Here is a 20,740-nt window from a genome sequence, read left to right on the forward strand (position 1 = left end):
TCGGGCTCAAACGGCCACTTTGGAGGCCAAAGCACACAACCCTATAGTCTTCCTTCCAGGCAAAACAGACCAAACTCTCCCAACCTTTCCTCATATGTCTTGGTCTCCAAGCCTCTCACTGTTTTCATTGCCATCCTCTGGATGCACTCCTGTTTGTCTATGTCCTTCTTCGATTGTGGTACCCAAAACTGAACACAGAATTCTAAGTGTCTAATCAGAGCAGAGTAAAGTGGTACCTTGTGCACTGGGGACACTATACTTCTTTTGATACAGCCCAAAATTTCATTTGCCTTTTTAACCACCGAATTACACTGCTGACTCATGTTTAATGTAAGGTCCACTAAGCCCCCTAGAAGATCTTTTTCATACATGCTACAGCCAAGACAGGTCTCCACCATCCTATAATGCAGTGGTCCGCAACCTTCTTCAGGCTGTGGACCAGCTGCGGCAGGGAGGGCTGCGCATGCGCAGTTACGACCGTGCATGGCACAAACGCGCATGCACGGCCCGGCTGCAGCCCTGCAGAGGCAGGGAGCCGCAGCCCGGTGCCAGGGCCTTCATGGCCTGGGCACCGGGCTGCAACCCGATGGTTGGGGACCAGCACTATAATGATGCATTTGATTTTTCCTACCTAAATGCAGAAGTTTACATTTTTCATGATTGAAATTCACTTTAGCCTAGTTTTTCAGCCTGTCAAGATCATCCTGTATCTTCATTCTATCTTCTTCTGTGTTTGCTCCCCCTCCCAATTTAGTAATCTGAAAATTTAATAAGCACCCGCTCTGTTCCTTCATCCAAATCATTTAGAAATATGTTAAACAACACAGAACCCAGGACAGTTCCCTGAGGCAGTCCACAGTGCTCCTTTCCAATAGTATTACAAACCATTAACAAGCACACTTTGGGTGTGATCTGTCAACCAGTTTTCAATCCACTTAAAGGTAATAAGATCCATACTGCATTTTACCAACTTTTCAACAAGAATATCAGGTGGAACCTTATCAAAACATTTTCTGAAATCACGATAAACTATATCCACAGCAATAATAATAATAATAATAATAATAATAATAATAATAATAATAATAATAGTTGGTTCTTATATGCCACTTTTATATACCCAAAGGAGTCTCAACGCGGCTTATAATCGCTTCCCTTTCCCCACAACAGACACCCTGTGAGGTGGGTGATGTTGAGAGAGCCCTGATATTACAACTCAGTCAGAAGAGCTTTATCAGTGCCGTGGCGAGCCCAAGGTCAACCAGCTGGTTGCATGTGGGAGAGCACGGAATCAAACCTGCCTTGCCAGAAGTTGGCACTCCTAACCACTACACCCATCTCTGATAGTCACAGCCAAATCCTTCTCATCAGCCTCCCTGATCTACAATTAGTCTCCAAGATTGATGGTTTATTAGTTTTTCAGGGGGAACCCCCCCCCCCCGAGGAGGGGCAAGATTGTCCATTAGCCTGGCCTCAGCTGAAAGCCTGGCTGAAGAGCTCTGTCTTGCAGGCCCTCTGGAACTGTAACAGCTCTGGCAGGGCCTTTAGTTCTTCTAGGAGCTTATTCCACAAGGCAGGTCAAAGCCAGGTAAACTTCCCATGGGCCTGGGATCACCAACCTATTCATACCCACAGAGTGAAGAGCCCTGCAGGGGACATAGGGAGTGAGATGGTACCTAATGTACACTGTACCCAGGGTGTTTATAGTCTTAAAAGTTAACACCAAAACCTTGAACCTAATCCAGTACACAACTGGTAAACAATTCAGCTGCCTCAACACTGGCTGAATGTGGGCCCTCCAATGTTTTTTTCATAAGGACCCTTGCAGCCGCATTCTGCTCCAGCTGCAATTTCCAAGTCAAGGTCAAGGGAAGGCCTGTGAAGTGTGCGTTACAGAAATCCAGCCTAGAGATGACTGTCACTCTGATCACTGTGGCCAGGTGTTTCAAGGACCAATAGGACACTAGTAGACTTGCCAGCAGATGGAAGAACATCTGTTGGGCTACCTTAGTGATCTGAGCCTCCATTGTAAGGAAGGCATCTAGAATCACCCCCAAATTCCATACTGACCCACCCACCCAATGGCCAATAATGGGCCTGGAAGGGGAGAGGGCCTGGGACGGCATGTATACACATATGCTTCCCAAACATTCTGCATGATTGCACCACTTCTGGGGTTTCTTGAAGCCTGAGGAATATTTCAGGGATTTCTCAATGGCAAAAAAGTTGAAAAAGGATGTCTTAGCAGGCCATGCAAGGCTAGCATAACCAAGGCTCTAGCAACTCTGCCAGACATTCAGGGCTGACTATGCTCTGACCTTTCAATGGCACTAGGAAATAGTGTCAGTTTACCAACTGTCTTTTCTTGTTCTGCTGCCAGTTTTTGAGGGAGCCTTGGCTGAGCTAATACTCATTGTTTGCACCACTGGGCTGAATAACCTGTGCAGCACTGGCCTGTAATTCCACTCAGCATGTCTTGTTCCAGGATCATTTTCTCTTCCCAGTCCAATCCTGTACACTTGACATGGAATTAAGAAAAAATAAATAATATTGCAGTAATTGCTCTCATTTCAAGTTTTAATGAACAAAACATTCATAAAAAGAAACATGTTCATGTCTGAGGGATAATTTCTCATGACAATGAAAGCACTGATTTAGAAGTTCACTTTGGAACAAAAGTTCCTTCAGTTTTTAAAAATTAATAATTTATATTTTAAAATCCCCTAAATGTGCTTCATGAAAAAATTTCACATGTTTCTCATTTCAGCATATGTGGTACTGATTGCCAGATTTAGAAGTCTGCACTCCTAACCACTACCCCAAGCTGGCTCTCTACACCAAGCTTAGACTGAATTTTATGCATTCTTGTGGTTCTATACTTGTTAGTTTTTCCAAACCCTGAATGACCTATTGGCACTCGGTCAGTGATGACCAATTCTCCAATTAAAATATTTTAGTTTGTTGATGGCCCAATATGGTAGCCAATGCCCCTGTCATAGCACTTTCACAGTGCTGCCACTAGACAAGTGACTTTAGTATGGATGACATAATATTAGAAGTGGCTCTCCGCCACAGGTTTCACTGTTGCATCTTTTAATATAGATTTTCAAAAGCCAATGAAAAGTAAATGTTTGGAAAGTAGTTATTTTATTTCTCAGAGCCTCGATTTACAATGTTCACATGTAATTTTGCGACAATAAATGAAGAAATTATAAAGTGAGATAGAAAAAAATAATTAATCTCTAAGATCATTGTTAGAAATATTTGCATGTCCTTTGTTAGGAAAATATTATCTCTTTCCTTTTTTCTCCTTAAAATTAGCAAAACTAAAAGCATTGGATTTGCTGGGAAATAAATTTAAAGCAATCATTAAAACTGTCAAAGCTTTCAGCAACAATGATAAAATATTAAATTTAACATATACTGTATATCACAGAAGCTAAGCAGGAAATGCCAGAGGGAGACATTACCCCCACATTCATAAACTACAGTGACATAGTGGAAGCATTTGCTGGCGCTGTGTTTTAAAAGGCACCAGAGAGAGCAACTGAAGTTGTTCTTTATGGGTCTCTGTGAGGTTTCTGACAATAAAACAAAGGTTTGTTTGGACATATTGATAAAATAGAATGCTATGTGTGTGGGGCTTTGCGGCCTTTTTTGCTTTTTTTCAACCTTTAGAGGCTGTCATTTTATCAAGGACAATATAGCTTACATTTAAAACTTGAATAGCCTAAAACCAGATGCTTAACTCTTCTTAACAGTTTTAAATGTAAGCTGTATTGTAATTGAGAGAGTCAATAATGGACACCATATAGAAGCACGAGAACTTACATTCAAAGTAAAAGATTAAAACAGTAAATATGTAAACTACATAACTGGAAAACATTTTAAAAATATTTTTGACTTATTATTTATTTATTTATAGTTGGATTTATATACCACCGTTCGCCAAAAGGTCTCACGGTGGTTCACAATTTAGTCTTTAGGCTGCCCTTCTCCAAAATGTTCTTGTGACACCTTACAACAGTTTCATAAAAACACGTCCCAGATATAAACACGTTTAAAAAATCTAAAAATGGATCTATTAACATTTTTAAAAATCTACATACTGCATATTGAATAATTGCTCCATTGGTAAATCATTCCTTAACATGTCGGGCACAATTGATTAAATTATCTACATGTAGATTAGTCTACCTAGCTGGCTTGCAAATTGAATTTGAGTAGTATCAAATAGAGAAAAGTATAGCCTGCAGTGGTATGATCAACCAAAAATTTTATTGTGTTAAATCTCTTCCTTGTTTGCAACAAACTGACTGAAAATATATTTTTAATCTCAAACTGTGAGTAAAAAAATATAAACAAATAACTTTTGTTTATTTTAATTGAGTTACAAACCTTACTTTACAATGCAAGATGCAATTTTCCTCTATGACAAAGCAGAATTAGTACCAGTTTGGAGATAATTGATACATGTTATTTTTTTTCCATCCCATCCCATTAAGAATGATCTGTAACCATGCAGAAATAAGGTTTTATAAGTGGCTAAATTTCTAGGTTAACTTAAAAAAAATCTGACTTTTTCTTGATGATTGAACGCGTAAATAACAGGAATGTCAGCTTTTCAATGAAACTCATAAACTTGACCTGAGAGAATTGTGCAGAATATATAAATGATGACAATAGTGTTAGATTTGCAAGCCTTGGCCTTGTTCAAAGGGCTGAACAAACAACAAAGTCTTAGAGCACTTTGAAACATTGCAAGATTTCGTTCTGTTCTGATCCTATTAGTGGCAGCCTCCATTAGAAATGAATTCTTTAGGATTACAAATACTGTTCAGAGCATGTTGCTTTATACTTTGTATTTTAGGAGCTTTATTTGTTGATTGTTTACATAATGGAGGTAGGGGAAAATGCAAGTCCAACCAAATCCTCTCTTCGTTTAAAAAGCCATTATTTTTGACTGCTTGACTTGCTAGGATGTCTTCACAAAATGTGGACATTGCCAATATCTTATATAGAATCAAAATGGAGACCATAAATGAGATTTTCCAAGCACTAGTATTTAGTTAATATTTTATCACAGAGCAATTCATTTGCTCTACACAATTGTGAAATCATCTTTGATTGGCAGATATATGATAATCTTTCCACTGAATAATTAATGTCATGCTGGTCATGCCAGAGTAAATATGTTAAAAATTTTAGTATTCAAACACTACTATGAATCCTCATGTTAAAGTATACATGTTTCTGTGACTTCCTCATATGGGTGTACAATAGGTACTCATGTTCCTTATAGTTACATGCTAGGTGGTATAGGGAGATTTCTGGCATACAGCTAAATGGAGTAGGCACTGTCAGTCAATTTAAGCTGGTTTTGCCTCCCTTATTCTAGCCAGCATCTGTCCAGCCTACCTGAAGTTTTGTGGCATAGGCTTAGCTAGTGACCACGAAGGACTGAGTAGCAATTTACAGTGGTGATTCCTGAAATTGCAAGTTAAAAATATCCAAATAGCAACCTGGCTAATGGACAGCCTCAGGATGGAGGCAATGTCATGTGGAGGGGGCTCTAAAAGCCACCAACATTTGAAGGCTGCCCAGGAACATATTCCTCATGCGGAAACAGTCTTTCTTTTTATACAGTTTGTTTCTCTTCTTAATAAAACTACTTTATGTTTTTTAAATATCCTGGTGCTTAGCTCCTCGTTACATATTTATTTATTGATTGATTGGTTTATTTGTTGTATTTATATACCGCCCTCCCTGAAGGTTCAGGGTGGTTCACATACTACTGAAACAATACAGATAACTTAAGGAATCTTTGTTGCCTGTTCTGCAGCATCAGCTTCATGAAAACACTTTGATTATCTAGTTAGCACTGCTTTCCTGTTCTTTTAAATCACAAGGGCAGGTCTAAAGGGAAGAAGAGGGCAAGGAACAATTAATAATTATCCCAAGGAATCGACCAGAGGAAAAAGGCACATGGCATGACACCAAACTTTTGTGGTTGACTGGGTTGAGGGGAGTTCATGGTGAGCTGTCAGTTGAATACCGAAGGTCTCATTGATACCTAAGTACACTGGTAGGAGCCTAACTGTGTATAGCTTCTTAAAGTACCAAGCAGTGCGGACAAGGAAGCAGAAATGATGATGTTCCTAAGCTTTCTGCTGGGGAGAGTTTGTCTGGACTAGATGAGTACCTGGAGATATGTTCCCATGTAGTTGCCTTATTAGAAAGGATAACTGCATTATGTTGTGGAATAAGTATGTTGCAGTTCTGGTTGTCAAATAGAATTTTGGCCCTTAGTATGCGCAAATGTTTCATTTTCATTATGGCTTCAATTATGTTTGGTGTTTGCTATCTGTATTTGGTAGAGAAGACCTTAACAACTGCCCTAAGTATAAAATTGCACTGGATTCTGATGCTCCAGAGTATGGAGGACATAACAGACTGGATCATAATACAGAATTCTTCACTCAGGAGTTTTCACATAATTATCGTGATAATTCAGTTTTGGTAAGTATCTATTCTCTTTTTAAGCAATGTATTTCTGCCAATACAATGACAAAGTTCTCTAATAAATACTTGCATTTTGCCTTCTTTGGGTGGTGTTAGCATGAAAAACTAGGACTAAACTCAACTAAACATCTCTGTAAATGTGATATGGTTTAGAACAAGTGATGTTTGGACAATAATATTTAACTTCAGAATACAAAATTACCAACTGCTATACAAGGCTTCATTGAAAGAACTAATCATAGAGTAATTTAGTGTGAATTTTCTTGTGATATGTTTCATTTCGGATTGCTTCATTGTATGCAAGTACCATGCATGTTTATATTTCTAATTTGGCATAAAAGCTCCTTTTTTGTGTTGTTGTTTTTAAGTCTTGGCTGCACAAATAAACACAAATGCATGAACATTCTGTATTGGATTCAACCAACTTTTCCACTTTATCTTGTCCAATTCCTCTCCTCCCTGGAGCCCATAGTCTACTCAGTGTAATAAATGCAGATTCCACAGTCCCTTCATAGAGTTTTTTAGGGGTCAGATGGGGCTCTTTTTCTCTCTTTTGCCAGTAGAAAAGCTGGAAGGACCAACCTATCACTTATGCTGGCGACTTAGGTAATATCGTAGAGAGAAGTAAGGATTCATGGTTACACAATTTTTGGAAGTTAGTTTTTTTTGGGGGGGGCGTTCCTCATGTTCTTAGGTTCAAGCAGATACAACTTTTTTCTTTGAGCAATTACTAACCAAATGCTTTGCTGTTGCTGTTTTTCATGACAACATTTCAGTATGTTGGTAAATGACACTTATTTCTGATGCATCTTACCAATGCATCTTTATCTTTATTCTTTATCCACGTTCAAAGTAATGGCCTCAATCAAATAAAAATCTTGAAGACCAATTCACATTTATTAGTATTATGACAGCTGAGTGCATCCAACCTGACATGGACTTAGAGTAAAATACTTATTTGATTGCTTACTGTAAGCCAAGCTTAAGGCTCAGTCCAAGTTAACTATACCCTGTAATTTGCAGTAGAAGAAAGCATGTAAGTATGGACTGAATTGAATGCAGTGAAGCGATTGTACAAAAACTGCTTGCCTGATTTGTTTTGATTCATCCAGGTGCAATACTTGAAATGTTAGAATAGTCACATAGCTGGCCACATACATTAAGGTGCAGTAGAACCAAACCATTGTTTTGTTTTTATGCATCAGCTCACATCATCGTATGCATCTGAGATGCAGAGGCTACATTGTCAATTGCAAGACTATGGAAAGTTCTCCCAGCACATCCAAGTTGAAGGGAATGGAATTGTGTGCCCTTGCACTTGAATTCCACCTGCTTCCTTTCACAAAGGCATATGTTTTATTAAAGTTGTTTTTATGTGTTCCTGTCTTATTTATTTACTTTATTTATATGCCGCTGCTTTTGACACAGCCAGCTCGCAGTGGCTCACAATAGAAATTAATTGCAAAGTTTAAAATGTACAGCATAAAAACTGACAACCCCAATAACCACCAAAGATCTTCTCTTATACAATTATGTGTTCCCTTTAAATTTAAATACCTTTTCCAACCTATGGTAGCAGCGCAAGAGTGAACTCTGAAGGCATTTGAAGAAAAGTTGAGTTTTATAACCCTCTTTTCACTATCAGGAGTTTCAAAGTGGCCTACAATGGTCTTCCCTTCCCTGTGAGGTTGGTGGGGCTCAGAGAGACCTGACATTACTGCTATGTGAAGACAACTCTTAACAGGACTGTGACTGTTTACACACCGGAGGTTTCATGCTGGGCTGCAGGCTGGAGTTTTAGTCGTGGGAGGTTGCCCCACCTCTTCCTGCACCCACATGGGGGAGCTTTTGGCTTTGTGTGCCTCATCCGCCCCTGATTTATGCTCTTACACACATTTATGCTCTTGCACAGCTGGGACAGTGAAGTTCCCAGTGCATAAATGGTCTGTGACTAGCCCAAGTTTTTTGCCAAAGACTCTGACAAGAGTTCTTTGTTGGATCTGGATGCAATGTAACATGCAGTGGGCTAAGGAGAATCCTGTACTTTTATTAGACATGGCATTATCTCTTTGAAATACAGTTGGTCTTCTGCAGTGCCACCACACTAAGGTCACCTAGCTGGCTGCATGTGGAGAAATGGAGAATCAAAGCCAGCTCACCAGATTAGAAGCTGCCACTCTTAACCACTACAGCAACCAAATGGAGAGTTCATTTCAAAGGTATTTAAAGGGACTGGGAGCCTTTTAAATGCACTTCAACTGCAGCTACTCAATGGTCCCGAAAAATTGCAAACATTTTTGGGATATTTTGGGCTAGCCATCTCAGATAGCTAAAAAATATCCCTCCCTCGAAAAATCCAGCTGATTTAATACACACACCCAAATAGTGATAAGCTTCCTTTCTTCTCTTCTTTCTTAAATTACCTGAATGCACACCGCTATCTACTTACAGTATTAAGCTAAGGCTTCAGAATACTAAATCTGTCAAGCTACATCAAATCTTGGGAACAGATAATATTGTTCTATGTTTTTCCACCTCCCATATAAATACTGAACATTAGCACACAACAGGTATAGTTGAATGTAATAATTGTGTATCTTGTTAACCAAAGCACACTATGAGTATGACATTAGTGTTATGGATGCAAAACAAAGATGCCAAGAAATTAAACAGATGTAAAGTAGAATCTTGACAAGTGCATGAGAAATGAAGCATGGGGGTAGGAATTGGCAAGCAATTAATACAGTTTGAAAAGAGCTATAAACTGTGGCATGGTGACTACTCATATCCATTATTAAACCCAAGAGCATGGGTCACTCTTCTCATTTATATCCTTCAGCAGCCCAATTCACAGAGTGAAAGTGAAGGCCAGTCCCGAGGACAGCAGCACAAACACCACCTGGAGGTAAAGTTGTAGACAAAACTCTGCTCACCTAGAAGAGCAGCACTTGACAAATAGGCAACATTCTGCTTTGTTTGTGTGAATGCCTCTGTGTATGAGAAAGTCAGGTGCCATTTTGTCTCTGGTGTTATCCATGAGGACTGCTGATAGGCTAATAGAGCCAATTTATTAAGAGAGATTCAATTTAAATCCATAAAGCAGGCAAAGAGCTTTCCTCAATGGCCAAAAGTTTAAAGGAGTGGGTAGTTCTAGAGTCATTCATAGGCTTCCACATAGGACTTCCAAGCCCCCCAAAGGGATCTCCTGCCTCTCAAGTTCCAATGCCTGCTACTGCTTCAAGTGGCAGCAGGAGAAAAAATGTAAAAGAAATGCAGCCATGTGTACTTACTGGACATTTTTAGTAGAAGTGACAAATAGCAGCCCTAGAAATTGATGGAAATTGTGGTTTACCAAAGTATTTCCAGTGATTCCTAGAATTACTTTTTATTACTTCTGGTAAGAATTTCCATTATTTGAAGCGGTAATTAAAAAAAAAACGTTTCTCCTGCAATGCTGTGCTCCTCTCCAACCCTGCTGCCAGTTGCTAAGTGTTCCTTTTGTTGTTGTTTTACCACGGGGTCCTTTTACCAAGGACTATTCCTTCTTCCATCTTCATGACAATCCAGTGAGATAAGGGGAGAGAGAGAGCTTTCTCCAGGTCACAAAGTGAACTTCATGGTAGACTGAAGTTCTTAATTTGGAGTTTTCTTGTCTGATGTTGTAACTATTGCATCATATTAGCTGAGTTCAGCCAAAAAAACTAACCAAACATCCTGTTTCCTATGTTGGCTAGCCAGTTTCCTCCAGAAAAGCACAAGCAGGCCATTAGCTCTCCCCTAGTGTTACCCCTCCCTCAGTAACAAGTATTCAGAAATAGTGTATTAACATTGTGAAAAACATGATTCATGTTTTTGCCATTTAACCTGAATCCTGGCATTAGCAAACCTTTGACAGTTATCTATATATGCATCTCTTGTAGCCCTTTGATCCTTAGACCCCGGTTATTGTCCAAGGTATGTGTGAATGTAGCAAGGCTGAATCCTATGGTCCTCACCTCCTGCTGTGCAGCATCTGGGAACTGCTATGTTTCCCAAAGACCTTGGGTACCAGCAGAGATGCCAGGCAAAGGACTGTCCATTCTGTCAAAAAGGAGTCTTCGTGCCCAAACTGTTTGGCACTGGGAGGGACTGTGGGCAAAGCGGAAATAAGGACTAGTTTGATTAGGATCTTTAGTCTTAGCAATGACACCGTGATGATAAGTTCGTTATTCCTTCAGTAAAGAGATTTTCCTTAAATGGGAGTAATCAATGGAACTTCACAACCATTCTTCTAGCAACAGCAGTTACCCAGAGGACAGGGAAATTAAGCAGCTTTTCTCTTACGTTGGGTGGTTCCAGTTAGGATGCTATGGAACACAGTAGACATGTTACAAGGGAGCCAAACCAGTCACACAAGAAAACTAATTCCTATTATGAATGTAAGGTTTCTCTCATTCTTTCCCTTTGGGCTAGTTTCAGGTGCTCTGGCAGTGAGGAAACAACAGAACCAAATACCCTCCACTAGCCTGTCTAAAGAGCCTCTTGTGGCGCAGAGTGGTAAGGCAGCCGTCTGAAAGCTTTGCCCATAAGGCTGGGAGTTCAATCCCAGCAGCCGGCTCAAGGTTGACTCAGCCTTCCATCCTTCCGAGGTCGGTAAAATGAGTACCCAGCTTGCTGGGGGGTAAACGGTCATGACTGGGGAAGGCACTGGCAAACCACCCCGTATTGAGTCTGCCATGAAAACGCTAGAGGGCGTCACCCCAAGGGTCAGACATGACTCGGTGCTTGCACAGGGGATACCTTTACCTTTACCTTTTAGCCTGTCTAAATGATAGCAATAATTTTATCACTGCTATACATCTTCAGCATTTTTATCTAAGACTCAATATGAAAGGGCTCCTATATCAAAGCCCATCTGTCAGTTAGGCATTTATGTGTTGCCATGCACTAGAGTAAATGCAAAATCCGCAAGCCTGCATAAAATTTAAAATCACAAGTATGTATGTGTGAGCCAATATGGAGTATCCAGCAGCACCAAACTGCTTGCTGGAAGACGAGAAGGAAAGGGTGAGAGTACAATCCATTTTAAAATATCATGTGAAAAAGAAGTAGTGGTAAATTGAAGTTGTAAGGTCCATTACACCGAGAAGTTGCTTTGTGCAGCTAGGATAATGGCTTTACGGGTACACGTGCATTCTGTTATACAGGAGCAAGTTTCAAAGCCATTAACAGCTTTAAATCCTGGAATCCAGATTCATGATGATTATTCAAGCACCTCATCTATCCACTCGTCACTAATCTAAACAATATTTTCCCTGCTAGTTTTGCTTTATTCCTGCTTTCCCCTTTCAAGGTCATGCTCATGTTAATACTTTCTGCAGCACTTACCACCAGATAGCATCTCTTCTCTAACTGTTTTTTTAAAAAAATAATGAAAGCTGACCTTTAATTAATACTGGTGCCTAATCCAAAATAAATGTGACTCTCATTTCTTATTGTTATCTGTATAAGTGGATTGTAGTTGTGCTGTTCTTATTGTGTGCTACATCTTTGTTTTGCATAGGGAAAGCCTTGTGCAGAATTAAGTATTCATTTGGAGTCACCAGATTCTAGCAACCTGAAAACATGCTATAAACATGGCAGAAGATCAAGTTTTAATAAATTGTAGTTCATTGTTGGGGAATCTGTTTTAATGTTGTAGCTTTTATAGCATTTGGGGCAGTGATAGGTGCTTTATACATAATCAGGAAAATGTTGAGAGAAGGTGTGGTGAATTTCCTAATGCTAGATACCACCCCCCACACACACACACACATACACAAACCCACACTTTTCTGCATGTGCAGGTGAACGTATGCACCTTAGCAGTTTTCTTGCTGCCATCACTGGGATTATTATGATACCAATATCAATATTTGGCCAGTTTCAGATTTGAACAGCTGTACCTTTAGGCAGGTCTCAGCACTGGAGAGACTGCTCCCTGTTGACTTGTGTATTCACATTGCCTGTTACTTTGGGACTTCCGAGTAAAGTGACAAAGCAGCTGGCAGTTCCCCAGAAATTTCTTCCAGATCTGATATCAGATTTTATCAGTTTTGTTTACTAAGACTGTATACTTTAAAAATAAATTATTTGGGAATAGATGTATAGCCATGTAGAATAATTCAGAATGCTAGAAAATAAAGGAAAATACTATTTTTGTGTTCTATGCGTTCTATGAAACTTTTTGTTGCTCCATATCGACCAAATTTTTAAGCAAGAACCCTCCCTGTCAATGGTGTCCCGCTTTACCAATGTTAAAATATGGTCACCTTAGCATAGTTGGCAAAGGTGAGGTGTATTAAGACATGATAAAAGTTGGCACCCATGGACGCTCTCTTTCTTAAAAGGGTCATAGACATTTTAAAGCTTCAGAGTTGTCTCTTAATAAGAAAAAATCATGTTTCTTTTTCATATAACTTGACACATTTGTCTGATTGTGGCCTCATATACATTGAGAGCTGGGATGTAGTTTTCTGCTCATTTGATACTACTGACAGGAAACAGCCTTTTGGAAGTTTGAAATTATCTAAAATGCTTTCTGACCCTTAGTTTGAGGAAAGATTGTTTGTATAACTTTTCTTACAAGCATTTGTGCATTGACTTTTGAGGTGTTCTTATGCAATTGCCTGAGGTTTTTTAAATAGTTACTGAGACATTTAAATGAACTGAGACTCTTAACTGAAGAGAACATATGTTAAACTTTTCTAGTCCACCCCCATTTTAAATATCCCAAAATAGTTTTTTGGCATAATGCTGGCAAAATCTGACTGAAATATGTGTTCTGTACTTCTGAATGTTTTGACAAGCTCCTCATAATGCATGCCAATTCCATAATAAAGTAATTGTGACTTTAAGCTAGATTGCTCAAAAGTCTACTTTTATACATTGAGTGATGCACAAATTGGTTTCATTTCAGTCATTACTCTACAGTCATTACTCTACTGTTCCCCCCCCCAAAAAAAATCTATTGCCCCACATATCTGACCAGCACATATTACATTGGACGTAGCAAGAAGGAGGAGACATTATCTTGTGTAACTCCCCTCTCATTGTAGCCACTTCCTGCATGGCTGCTTGTCCAGGCTGATCTCCCAATCCTGGCATAGCCTTTTTGGAAAAGCCGGTAGGCTTGAGTTCCATAGTTCATGAATCTCCACAAACTGATACACCTTCACAGAGTTTGAGGCTAGACTCCTTTCATAGCTATCTGACCAGAAATAGTAACAAAGAAATCTCTTGGTTTCTAAATAATGGAATTTATCATCTGTTTACTCTTTCAAATTAATTACTTTAGAGGTTCCATTTCGAAGGTCTGATTTGGGGGAAAGGAACAACAACTTGTATGAATCTTTCTTTCCTCCAAAATGAATGTGTGGGCCTACATTCCTATGCCAAGTACTATAATTTCAAGGAGGCATTCTGAACCTTTTCCTGCTAATTCTGAGGATTATGTTAATGTTCTGAGCCAGTGCTTGGAGTGGGTAATGGACTAGAAGAGCTGAACAAATTGAAATGTAATCCTAACAAGTCATAGTAACTCTGGATTAGTAGAAAGGCAGGCCAGGGATTTCAGATCTCCCTTCTCTTATATGTGATTATATTTCCCTTGGAAAAACTAGGTATGCAATTTTGGAATGTTGTTTGTCATAAAGGTCACTTTATTTTGTTTCCAATTTATACACTGTCCCTCTCTCACAAAGTACAACTCAGAGCAGTTCACAGCCTAGGAAGACAGGTCTTGTGGAACCTGAGGAAACTCAGTCTGGTTCCTATATCAGCTGAATCTGTTCCATGGTCAATCAGATCTAGCCACAGTGATCCATGTCTCAGTTGCAGGTAGACTGGACTATTGCAATGTGCTGTACCTGGAGCTAACCTTGAAGAGTGTTCAGAAGCCTCAGCTAGTGCAGAATACTGGTGTTCGGACCAGTTATCTGGAACATGTGCTCCCAACACTGCAGCAGCTGTACTGGCTACCAATCCACTCTCATGTCCAATTCAAGGTGTAGGCTTGGGCGTTTAAAGGCCCACCTGGCTTGGATCCAGAGTATATGAAGGACCATCTTCTCACATACGTTCCCACCCAAGAACTAAGATTGCCGGGAGATGCCCATGCTCATTTGGTAGGTACACAAAAAAGGCCTTTTCTATAGCAGACTCACAAGTATGGAACAACCTTCCCATGAAGGTGTGCTTGGCCCCCTCATTGTTGATCTTCAGGAGGTTAGGACTTTGTTTTGATCAATTTAGCTTTTATTATTGGCAGTCTTAAGCAGTTTTTTTAAACTATGACTTTTATGGGTTTGATAATAGTTGTTTTAATTGTGTCACGTAATGTTTTATTAATATTGTAGGCCTCCGTGAGTTCAGCAGGGAAGAAAGGCAGCTAATAAATGTTTTACATAAAATGAAGCTTGTAGAGCTACCACTATGGCGAATGTGAGATAAATGCCAGCAAAATATCAGTGCAATAGAGGACACCATGTTACCAAAGTAAATGGGAAGTGATGCATGGCAGTTAATCTTAATCATAACCCAGGAGATACAGAAAACAGCAAAAAGGAATAACTTTGAAAGGCACTGTACCTGCCTTTTTCGCCTTTAGTAGACATTTCTAACAGTTGTTCAGCATTTTCTGTCTGATTGAAACTTCACTCTTTTCTAAGCAAGAAGCAGAACTTGTGATTTATTTTTTCTGTTTATATAAACACACATATACACACACACCTCAAGCTCCTGGTTTCTAAGTTCTCCCTGGTCACCACCAAACAAATTCCCAACAGAGGCATACCTGCTTTTCTGTGATATACTCCCATACAACTAAATGCTGTATGAGGACAGTCTCACAGTTGGCCTTTCTTAAATGGATGCATCCAAGCTGAGCTGGAGATCACACATAAAATGTTTAAAAAGTTTCACATTCAACTTCCAGTTTTTATGGGAGTATATCCTAGAAGACTATTTCCCACACAGAGACAGGCAGCATCTGACATCATTTTATTAAGGGCAACAAAATAGACTCTGCGTGTTTGTTTTTTCTCACTTCTGTGTTTGGCCTTCAGTCTTCAATATATTCAGTGGGCATGGTGGATTGAGTCAGTGATTTAAATCCACAATCCATTTAGCTGAGAGCTTTACATCATTAGCTAAAGAATCAGGATTTTTGTCACGTGAACACATGGGCTTATATTGAATCAAATCATCAAGCCCTCAAAGTAAGTGCTGACTGACTCAGACTGGCCATGGCTCACCGGGGTCTTAGGCAGAGGTGTTTCACATCCCCTGCTACCTGATCCTTTTAACCAGAAATGCCAGGGAATCAACCTAGGACCTTCTCTCACGGGATAATTGTACAACCTCCAGGCTCACTGATAGGTAGTTGCTAACTAGAACTATGTCTATGTGTGAAGCAGAAAGCAAGTTTCCATCCTGACCCTTTGCTGTAGTCATGAGCGTTCAGAAATTGTCATAACTCAGAAGTTGTGGAACTCAAAGTGCTTCATCTCAAGTCAGATATTCACTGCCTCCAATTGTTTTCTGTATAAAAAGCAGGCTGTAACAGGATAAAGGATTTTAAAGGACTGTTAGACTTTTACATGCCTGTAAATTTAGATTTAATTTTACACCATGTTATTTTGGGGAATAGAAGCACTTAATGTAACTGAACATTCTAAATAAATGTGGTTTATATTTTTATTCGGAATCAAAGCAAAGAGGGTTTTTTTGGTTAATACAATTTTTTCATCCTGGATATATACTACAGGCCTGATGAAGGCATGCCTCCGCTTCCACTTAAGTGGTCATATGTTGCAAATGTATGAGTCCTACCCTCTGCATTAACCTGTACAGATGCTACTCTTAACAGTTCAAATGGATTTTGAGGATACATATTCAATCACTTGGTTTTCATGAAGCATCTTAGTAGCTGTCCACTGTTCCCATTGATAAAATTATTCTATATTTCAATCTGAAAGACCATTTTAAATACGACAGTTTTCTACATGATGCTGCTGCTGACTGCTTAGACCCATTTAGCCTTGCTTAACTAGAAGATTAAGGAATGATTTCTCCAGCACTTTAATTTGCAGTTGTAAATAAGTACAAAACTCCACAACTATCTCCCTTCCCCCTCCTTTCTCCATAAATTTGGAGGCATTTAAGTTGAGCCAACAGGATTTTGTATTTCCTATCCTGCTGAGCAGATTTGTAGGAGTTATTTATCACAGAAACCTTAGGGGGAAAAACAGTGTTCACTGGCAAGAGCAGAGATGCATTGGACATGCTACAGTCTGGTTCGATGAAGATCAGCTGTTCTTTTCCTTTTCTCCTAAAGCTGTTTGCTTTACACCTTTCATTCTGGTTGCAGACTATAAAAGCTTTTCATGCCGTCAGTCAGGCTCTGGCTTGGAGATAACGTGGCTGAAAATAGCATTATATTAGGAATGCCAGGAGGAGGGGGAGTCTTAAGCACAGGAGTTGTCAGAAAGGAAGCCTACAATCTTTAGTCATCTGCTGACTCTTTTCTAATTGCATTGTTATTGAGTTCAGGTTACGTGATCAGTTGTATTCACCAGTGTGTAAACCTCAACATATCAAGGTAATTGGTAAACAGAACATATCTGTCATGTTTTGAGTTGTGTGTCTAATCTGTGCCAGGAAGGAGCATTGTGTGGAATGGGCTGTCACTGAATCATTTCTCCTTGTTAAGAAAAAAAAAATTTGAGAGAGAGAGCAAAAATGTCACTGTATCAGATTAAGAAAATATAATCATGATGTGCAAAGGAAAATGAATGCACTTCCTGTGTTCAAGGAATTGTGCCATAAATCCCTTTTCTCCACTGTGGACCTGTAGGTTTTCAAATGCCTTACTGTGTCATATATCTTGTGTTTACCTGTATAAAATGACATCACAGACTGGGGGCAACTTTAATTTAGAACACAATAGAGCTCAAATACAGTGGTAAGGCTTTGTCGTTTATCATTGTACAGTATATCGACCTGGATGTCCTCAAATGTCTGAAATCTGTAATTGTAAATCACATGGAGCCCTCTAGCGGTGATTGCATTTAAACCCTTTTCCCATCTCAAGCTTGGGGAAGTGGCAAAGGTGCAGCATTTCAGTTATTATGTGGGAGTCTGGAGAAAAGGCACACTTCTTAGTTGCATTCTAAATTTAACTCATGTTGCTATATTTCATTAAAATGTATTGTGTTAAATTTATCAGTGCAGCTCTGATGCATAAGTTGTGTTCAGATGTGCTTTTTAAAAATTAGGTAGCATTTATTTAGAGCAGGTGGGGCCAAACTATGGCTTTCCAGATGCCCATACACTACAGTTTCCATGAGCCCCTGCCAGCATGGTGCTGGCAGGGGCTCATGGAAATTGTAGTCCATGGACATCTGGAGAGCCACAGTTTGGCCACCCCTGGTTTAGAGTATTTGTAGTCTATCAGTATTAATAATGGTGGCTTATAGAGTTTTATAAAATGTTATAAGCAAATCATAATTACAGTACCAATCATGACAATGGGAGTTGGGATGGGGTGAACTGCTTTTTGTCCCTTTGGTGACAAAAAGAATCAATGCTGTCAGAAATACCGAGTCGAGTCCTTATATTGTCTGTCTTCCTCAAGCTGACTGTTGGTTGGTGAGACCATCTGAGGGCTGGGGTAGGGACATCAGTAGAACATACAAGGCACTGTTTTCAAAGTCATCCCATCTGTTTTTCTTCCTGTCCACTCTGCTGCCAGATGATTGCAGGGCATATCAAGGGCAAAGCTGACAAGTCCCTATTTCAGCCTTAGATGCTTTCTTTAGATGTATCGAACCAAATGAAAGGTTTGTAACCTACAGTTCGTAAGATGCTGCTGTTCTTCTTGTAGGTATACATTCCGAGCAGAGTGGCCATTGTGCTTGAGAACATGGATATCTCAAAATAAAGACCTCCAACCTGTGACTGGATTTATCTCTGAAAGTACAAGGCAGGGATCTGATGACATTGGTAACTGGGATTTACTGTTTGGAAACTTTTCTATATGAAGATGTGCTGATTCAAAGATATTCAAATATGTGCTTATTATTTATTTATAATTACACAAACTCATTTTGTGAAATGCTTATTGAAGGAAACCATATATTAGTGAAATGAAATACTCCTTGATCCAGCTCTGATGGCACAGAGTGAAACTTCAGAACAACTAACATCCTTGAAGTAATATTTCAGGTTATTTTGTCAGGAATAATATGACCCATGTCAGTAATTTTCTCTGATCCAATATTTAAGTTTGTTTTTCATTAGACAATGTATTATGAGTACTTATAATCATTTATTTTATTGTCACCAAGGTACCCTTATTTTGTCACTAAGGTATCCTGTGGGATATTCTGGATTCTAAGTTATGAAGCTACTTAGTGTTTTCCTACTTTAAATCAATGAGAAGGAAAAATTCTTACATTTATTGTTTCTGGAGAGTTGTGAAACTGAAGAGACTAGTAATGAAGTAGCTTTACTGAGGTCATACTATTGGGCTATAAATCATATTTAAATTGTGCCTGTTTTGTTTTTTTTTGAATGAGTATGACTGTTTTGTAGGGAGTGTTGGAATTCATATTGTAAATCATGTGTTCTAGGTTAGACTTTTGAAAGTAAATGAAACTAGGAGGATAATGTCCAATGAGTCTTCGACAATAAGGGATTATAAAGGACCCACCAATGATGCCCTCTCACTAATGCAGTAGCTCAGATAGAACCACAAAACAGACAGATTTGCCATAAACCTAGAAGGTATGTTCTTGCATATCTTGATTTAAAACATCCATTTTTATTATTAGGAAATAAACAGTGATGAAAATTTATTTTCATCAAGCTAAGTAATGAGTTAGAATGATGACTTAAACGATGTATCTTCTATGAGCTGTAACATTATTTCATGAAAAAAGATGTCTTTTTAGAGTCTGAAATTATGGAATTAAAATTTTACATAGCTGTGGAAAGATATGTTTTTGTATAGTATCACAGATTACTTTAAGCTTGTTTTATGGTCAATTTTTTGATAAGTAGTCAACATAAAATCTTTCTAAAAGGAATTCCTGTTGAGCAGTTCTTTGATCAGCCATCTTTATTTCATTATGTAAACATCAAAGTACATATGTCCGTATTCACTTGACCCTTGTAGTACAAACACCTTGCTAAAATTGTCCCCATAGTAGTAATTTCAGACCACGGTTATATGTACCAATTTATCTAGATCTGTGTCTGAGGAAAAGCATGTGGCCAAGTGCTGCCTAACATCCCTATTTTTCAGTTATCATTTGGATGAATATGAGCTACATAAGTTAATATTGCCATATTTTAAAAGACAGTGAATCAGTAATTATTTTCCATACTTGAAATCAGGAGGTGAGATAACCATCTATATTTATGTTAATGGTTTTATTAATATATTATGAATATGTTGCTGGTTTTGTGTCTGGGCTTGTAAGTGCAATGCAAGGCCATTGTCCATATCAAACTTTTGTGCAAGAAAAGCAATAAATATGCAATATGATTACAAACGATAAAATTACATGCAAATAAACTGATGCAAGAAATTACATGTGGTGTTTTGGTATCATTTAACTCCAGGTATCACTCATGCAGATCAGAAAGTTCATGAGTGAAATGTCGTCATCAGTAGAAGTGACATGAGACTCTAGGATCGTTATGATTTATTTCTGCTTTAAATGACAAAGAGCGGCCGCGGCTTGGAAGGGGCCGCAGTTGACGCGGCGGATGGGTGGGGCAAGAAAGACGCAACGACGCCAGGAGGGGAGCGTCATCGCGCTGAAGATGTCAGCGCGCAGAGAGGGGGCCGGGCGCTTTATAAGCGCCGCGCGGCTGGGAATCACCCTCTCTGCCACGGTCCAAGCCGGAGGACACCCACCCGCCCGCCCTAGTTGTTTGTTGGAGGTGTTGTTGTCACAGCTGTGGAATAGGGGGCACGAGGTGGAGTATATGGAGCAGGAACCAGTTTGCGCACTGGGACCTGAGGAAGGGGGTCTCCTTAAGAGATCGGCTGACACTGAGCGCGGCCTTACCCAGCTGGGAAGGTCTCGGGCTCGGAGCCAGGAGGCAAGGATGGCTTGCATGTGGTGGACGCCCAGCAACCCTAACTTGCCTTCTCCCAGGGGAGGGCTATGAGGGGCAAGGGATCCTTTTC

The 20,740-nt window shown here is 39.4% G+C and overlaps 1 protein-coding gene across 7 annotated transcripts in view; it reads left to right on the top strand.

Annotated features, from left to right (window-relative positions):
* Positions 1–20,135, top strand: part of GBE1 (1,4-alpha-glucan branching enzyme 1) — a 205,802-nt gene extending 185,667 nt beyond the window's left edge. For 4 of the 7 annotated variants that reach the window (XM_077342363.1, XM_077342361.1, XM_077342357.1 and 1 more), the window contains 3 exons: positions 6,400–6,519; positions 9,362–9,427; positions 18,425–20,135. In XM_077342363.1, the coding sequence (XP_077198478.1) occupies positions 6,400–6,519; positions 9,362–9,427; positions 18,425–18,481 (243 nt within the window). In that variant the 3' untranslated portion in view covers positions 18,482–20,135. The other 3 variants (XM_077342358.1, XM_077342359.1, XM_077342360.1) reach the window with 3 other exon arrangements.
* The last annotated feature ends 605 nt before the right edge of the window (positions 20,136–20,740 follow it).

Source organism: Paroedura picta, chromosome 6 (genome assembly GCF_049243985.1).
Source record: "Paroedura picta isolate Pp20150507F chromosome 6, Ppicta_v3.0, whole genome shotgun sequence".
In the NCBI taxonomy this organism is placed as follows: Eukaryota; Metazoa; Chordata; class Lepidosauria; order Squamata; family Gekkonidae; genus Paroedura; species Paroedura picta.